The following is a 6,560-nucleotide window of genomic DNA, read 5'->3' on the forward strand; positions in this document are numbered from 1 at the left end:
TTTTTCGTTTCGTTAAATCATTTTCCGAGATCAGTGGCTCATACCCACTTTGATTTTCTTTTATCGGTCAGCATTTCGCCCGGGATGGCAAATACTAAGGGCTTCTCGTTTATAAAACTTGACCTGATGGCGGACCGGGAGGCAAAAAATTAGGATCAATTTAGGTTTCTGGGAAACTGCTCACCTACCCCTCCCCAAACCTAACATTAACCCTTCCTTATCGCTTTGGGCAAAATGTTAGGTTTGGGGAGGGGTAGGTGAGCAGTTTCCCAGAAACCTAAATTGATCCAAAAATTACAGGTGGGTCTGAGAAAATTATAAGTGTTGACTTCCCGATTGTACACGTTACTTTTTTGGTCACTGATTCAAATCTTAAATTAACAGATAAAATAACAGATAAAAGGCTAGAACACAGAAATAATGCCTTTGCTGTCTTTATTGTTCTACCTCATATTTCTACATTTGCTTTTCTTCACAACAGTGTTACTAAACTAAAATGATCGTGAGGTTTTCCTTAGTTGTTGCTCATCGTATCCTCGACCCAGCTTTTCAGGTAGCGCACCTTGGCATAGACTCCATAATAGTTAGCTGCAGCGCACCCGTACCCCCAGCTTGTAGCTCCCTCGAGGTACCACTTGCCATCAAACTCGCACACCATGGGACCCCCACTATCACCTTGACAGGCATCCACCCCTCCCTCGTCAAAACCAGCGCAGATCATGGAGTCGTGAATCAGACCTGGGTAGGAGTTCCTACATTGTTCCTGGGAAACGATTGGCACTGACGCTTCCTGAAGGTAGTCCGGTTGGGATCCCTCGGATGATAATGTTCCCCAACCTGTAATGTAGCATCTCTTGTCTGGTGCCAGGGCCAAGCTCTTGTCTGGGAGGCACACGAGCCCGACACCTGCACCAAGTGTTGCTTTGGTCTTCAGTTTTAGGAGCGCGATGTCGTGTGCGTACTGCTCAGGGCTTCCGTAGTTCTCATGCATTTTGATCTCGTCAACCTCCAGTTCTTGCGCAGTGTCGCTTATTTTGTAGGCTCCCAATCTACAGTAAAATAAACACAATGTATTAAAACGGCCGCCGGGATCTCACATTTGTGACGTCTAGCTAGTTTTCGGGGCGTAACATAATCATCATCATCATCAACCATCAGGCCTTATGCGCCTACTGGCGCGACGAGAATTGATGATGATGATGATGATCAACCGAATTCGAATATTACAGATTGCACTGATTAAAAACAGAAAACGGTCGTTTACCCTTTGCACTGAGGAACGACAATTTTTTTCTATGGTAGCATTTTGTTGTAGTCTTCAATAGAAAATAATTTCAATTTTTGCCTCTTACGTGAATCGTTTTGCGTGTTTGTACCGATTGGGAGGGGCTAGCCAGATGGTTTATTAGGGTAGGTAATTAAGAAATGTTACTTCTCCCCTTCCTGTATGTGATGATAGTCATTTGGGTCATGTTATGTCCCAGCAATTCATCTCTACCTATAGAAATTTCTTCGAGGAGAGAGGTACTGTTCACCGCGGTCAAACGTCTCAGGCAGGTTTTCTTTCCATTTCGCCGTTTTTTGTTCAAATTGAAGTGTTATTAAGAGCAAGGATAGATAAAAATAGTTGCCGAGTGAAAGCATAATCCCATTCCCTCAGGTAAACCAGTTTTTTACTTTTTAAATGTTTCGCATCCGAACCAAAGGTGTTTTGACAAATGGCGCCGACAAGTCCGCATATCGCTATTTTCAAACACGTAGAACTTTTTTAGTAAAGCTCCAAAAAACTTAGTAAAACCTTAGGATACCGGTTATGTATCGAACTTTGAATTGTGAAAATTAAAACCTTATCTTTGCAGTACTTTTCTTATTTTTTGCATATTTCTGTCGTTGGACCGCGGTGGAGAGGTACTGTGAATGTTAATCTTGTCTTAGAACACTACACATAAGAAATTGAAGATTTAAACCCGTTCCTACAAAATCCACGGAGTTTGATTTCAGCGTAAGTAGACTAAATTTATCTCATAAAATGCTGAAAAGAATTGCATCTTAAAGTTTTTTATTGGTTTTCCACTTGCCGCGCTTTTGCTAATATACCCGGAAGCACTTTAATTTTGGGCCTCAAGCCTGAACTTTTCTTTTAATAATAATAATAATAATAATAATAATAATAATAATAATAATAATAATAATAATCATTTCTATAGCGCTATTTAGCTAATCTTTCATAGCGCTTTACAATCATTATGCTAAAATATAAAAATAAAATATAAAAATACCTAACTAAATCAATCTATTGAGCTAAAATATCTATACATGCAGAGAGTGAAGTTTTAAAAGTTGAAAATTTAAAAACTAAAAATATCATGATTATTTAACTGGACTTAAAGTAAACGTGTATAAGAAATAAAAATTAAATGTCATAGGCTTCTTTAAAAAGATCAGTTTTTAGGTTCTTCTTAAAAATGTCTTCTGATGCCGATTTTCGGATGCTCAGTGGCAGGTTGTTCCACAGCCTTTTTACCACTGACCTAGACAACCTAGTTAAGTACAATCACCAACCTTACAACAATTTGGTTTGGAGAAACACCACCAGCAACACAATGAGCAGCAGTCACCACCCATTGTTCGTTAATAAGTGATCCACCACAGAACTGTGATCCTCCAACATAGGCCAGCATAGCCTGCCACGGCCAGCTGTCTTTTTGGGCCTGGGTACCACCCACGATACGAGTACCGTCGGGCTTGGAGCCACAGCTGGCAGCTAAAAAAATACATTTTTTCAAAATTTTAAAGTATTAACAAACCGTTTAAATGATTCTAAACATTCTTATCGGCAAAATGTATATCACAACTCAAAACCTTGCCTGGTCCAATTTTGGTGACTACAAAAAAATGGGAAGCAGTCGTTGAGATCCTTTGACTAATTGTTTTACAGTCTCGACTGTTTTTGCCTTTACAAGAAGTTTCATTCATAAATTTACTCAGAAAACTGACGAGCGTTGTTATTTAAAATCACATTCTATGTTGACAAGACCATGTTTTGGAAAACGAAGAAATTTAGATTCGACACCCAAAACGTTTCAACAAGATCAAAGAGGTCATGAAGGGCGCCTGGGCCTGGGTACCACCCACAATACGAGAACCGGCAGGCTTGGAACCACAACTGACACTTTATAACAGTAAAGAAAATAAAGTTGTCATGACGTATACAATTTTTAAAACAATTCGTGTGCTCAAATCCGTTAAAATTAGTGTTACATTTGAGATGCTACATCGATGCATCACAACTCAAAACTTTGCCTGACCCGATTTTAACCCTTCGCCAAGATTGGTGATTACAAAGAAGTGGAAAGCAGTCGTTTTAAAAAAATCCTTCGACGTTCTTATCTTGTTCTTGGAAAGATTAAGACGGAATCCGCCAGTACTTCGAGTATTAATTGGACAAAATTTTGTACCAAAATTATTTACATCTTACTGCAAACTTCTGTGTTACTGTTTCAAATATCTTATCAAAAGAAATCATTTCTAACAACACCAAACATCGAAAACAATCAATTAAAATACGAGTTTACAAATTAGCTACACGTGAGATTTTACCTATAGTTTACATGGTTCTTGTGAAATTTGAAATTCATTTTCTCGGGCTCTGATAAGAAATGGTTGTTGGTGTTATCACGGATAATTACTTACTTTTTCAGCTTTTAAAAAGGGTAGAAAATAACGCAATAGCATTTAAAGTATTCTGGTACTCGAGTTTTGTCCATATTATTCGATTTCCTGACGGATTCCGTCTTAATTACATTTAGTTTAGATGTTGTTCGCCTTTACAAAATTTTTCACTAGTAAATAATTTGTTTTATCGGTTTACCTGAAGGAGTTGGCAGTGGTGGAGGAGGAGGAGGAGCTGTTGGCGGATTGTCTAAAAAAGGAAACATGTGATAAACTCGCATGATCACTACTACTACTACTACTACTACTACTACTACTACTACTACTACTACTACTACTACTACTACTACTACTACTACTACTACTACTACTACTACTACTACTACTACTACTACTACTACTACTACTACTACTACTACTACTACTACTACTACTACTACTACTACTACTACTACTACTACTACTGCTGCTGCTGCTACTACTACTACTACTACTTCTACTACTACTACTATAAGAAAGTCGGTAAAGCCAGTGTAAAGCTGAGGCAACAGGCTAGTTTAACATATCTCACTATCATTAACCAATATTGGGTCCTCTGGACTGATCATCAATATTTAACAAATGAAAATAAAAAAGCCAATAAGAGAAAATGTTTTGAATGAATTGAAGAGATTTTTAAGGCATCGTTTACACGGAAGCGGTTATTAATCAACATGGTTTCATGACCTCGAAACCGCATCGAAAACGACACGGTTTCGAAGTGTTTACACGAAACGTATCCTACCGTTTTCCAAGTGTTTTCGAACGTGATTGTATAAAGCAAGCACTGCACTGTGTGTGAGGTTCGTCATGTTTACTCTTCGCGATTCAGTCAATTTGTGGCAAAACACTTGACCGTTCTTAAATCGATGCGGTTTTGCCGTTTACACGACCAATGAAACCGCATCGTTTTGAAAACGCTCCACTTTTGAGAGCGTTTTCAAAACGATCCGGTTTAAGTTGTGTCTCGATCCGCGCCGTGTAAACGAAAGGCGTAACCGCATCGCTTTCGATGCGTTTACAAATGAAACCGCGTCCGTGTAAAAAGTGCCTTTAGGGTTTCATTTGATGCAGTTTCATAGCTCAACGTAGGAGTTTTTATAGTTAGTCATTGTCGATTTTTATTCTGCATCAATATTAGCTTCCGTTTACAACATTCTGTTTATGTCAAAGGAAATTTTATCCATTCAACTCATAATTCGCAAAAAAATCCTCATAATTCGCCCTTTGAGCTGCTTTTGGTTAACAAATATTATGTTAATCGGCCAGTCTCTATTAGCTTGCCTGCTCCAAATTCACGAAAGCTCACATCATACCTGCACAATTTCCCCACTGTCCATCCTGATCATAATCAGCGGTCAGACTGCACCATGGTTGAGTCCAGCCATCACTGGTGCACTGGTGGTACGTTTGACCACCGAATACGAACGGGAAAACACAGCAATTTCCATCTTCTGTTTGGACGCTGTTACAACCTAAATAAAAAGCATTAGACAATGTTAAAACTGAGTCAACAGGCAAGTTAAACATGTACACCTTTCGTTGTAAATAACGAATACTAAGTTCTGTGCACAGATCATCTACATCGTGATTCTATCATTTAATTGACAAAAATGAAAACAAACTTTGGGAAAACGTTCTGAAGAAATTGTGGCGACACTTCTGTTGTTTTAAAAAAGGACTACTTACGCGAATTACGAAAAAAGCTGAAAAAGAAACGCAGGCGCCGGCCATTTGCAACGGAGCATGTCGATAGCAACAAGATTAACACGATATTCATCTTCCTCGTTCTGGATTTATCCACAACTGAAAATGCGTAGAAACAGAAATAGTGCTGGTTTTATATAGTTATCGCACTCAACTTGTATTAGTTAAGTCTATTTAGTCGTATTTGTATATACTTCAGAGCCATTAAGTTTGTTTATTTTCGTAAGTGGAGTTAACAGTTGCCGCTTTTAAAAAATAATGCTCTTAATGTTCACAAAAGAAAATTGTTTAAACAAGTTTGATTGAAAGTGTGGGCCATTAAGAATTAGCCTTAAGGGAAAAGTAGTACATTTACCAAGTATAATTCACAGAACTTAGCAAGAATATTTTAGGGTCTCATTACAATGCTTTGAGCTAATCTATAACGCATGCTTGTAGGTTGTTAATCCCTAGCCATCCCCTCCGCAGTTTTCTAAAGTTTTATTGACTGAAGCACACGAACTCGGCTTAACTACACTGCCGAAGTATGACTAACGTTATGGCGACATTATGACAACAAAATGGTAAATAAAAGTAAATTTACTTGCACTAAAACATAAAACATCTGAAAAAACATTTACAGTAGCAAAAAGGGATAAAATGCAAAGTCTTTTCTATAAGCAGCTAAATAAATTTTGATCCATTTAGCGTTTGCCCTGTGTACTTTATATATTTTTAGCTGGTGTTCTCAAAGCTATTAGCGAAATTTCAATTTCGTTCAACACATAGAGAACGGACGGGACTTATAGCAAAGAAACCTGTTTAACGTTTCGAAACAGGTCCGTACACGACCCCACAAGCATTGTGCTTTAAACCCTATCGTGTGTAAATAAAGGTTTTGATGATGATGATGATGATGATGATGACAATACTTACCTTCAGTAAATAGCAGAGTTTTTTCCCATTTTTGTTGATATTTCCCACTCCCGTGCAACGATATATTTTCCCCCTTTTCTTCCTTCAGCATGTGAAATGTCCGCTTTATTAGTACAGCAAAGACGCTTAGCGGCCATGTGGCTAGGTTGTAAGGCCCTAGTGTGGTCTTTTCGCAAAGCCTTTGGGTTGTTTTTAATAGTTTTCCACCAATGTGTGAAATGAGTAGT

The 6,560-nt window shown here is 38.2% G+C and overlaps 1 protein-coding gene across 1 annotated transcript; it reads right to left on the reverse strand.

Annotated features, from left to right (window-relative positions):
* Nucleotides 1-418: 418 nt before the first annotated feature.
* Nucleotides 419-5,565, reverse strand: LOC144641543 (trypsin-like). The gene is made up of 5 exons (XM_078500566.1): nt 5,401-5,565; nt 5,028-5,186; nt 3,872-3,922; nt 2,563-2,764; nt 419-1,049 (listed from the first exon to the last, which is right to left on the reverse strand). The coding sequence occupies exons 1-5, from the start codon at nt 5,489-5,491 to the stop codon at nt 515-517; spliced, it is 1,038 nt and encodes a 345-aa protein (XP_078356692.1). The 5' UTR covers nt 5,492-5,565; the 3' UTR covers nt 419-514.
* Between the last annotated feature and the right edge of the window lie 995 nt (nt 5,566-6,560).

This window comes from Oculina patagonica, chromosome 2 (genome assembly GCF_052425735.1).
Source record: "Oculina patagonica isolate OP01 chromosome 2, crgOcupat, whole genome shotgun sequence".
Lineage (NCBI taxonomy): Eukaryota > Metazoa > Cnidaria > Anthozoa > Scleractinia > Oculinidae > Oculina > Oculina patagonica.

Coding starts and splice junctions, on each gene's coding strand:
- LOC144641543 (XM_078500566.1), bottom strand. CDS start 5,491: ATGAATATCGTGTTAATCTTGTTGCTATCGACATGCTCCGTTGCAAAT. Junction 5,187..5,400: donor CAGCTTTTTTCGTAATTCGC/GTAAGTAGTCCT, acceptor CTTTTTATTTAG/GTTGTAACAGCGTCCAAACA. Junction 2,765..3,871: donor ACCACTGCCAACTCCTTCAG/GTAAACCGATAA, acceptor GTATTTTTTTAG/CTGCCAGCTGTGGCTCCAAG.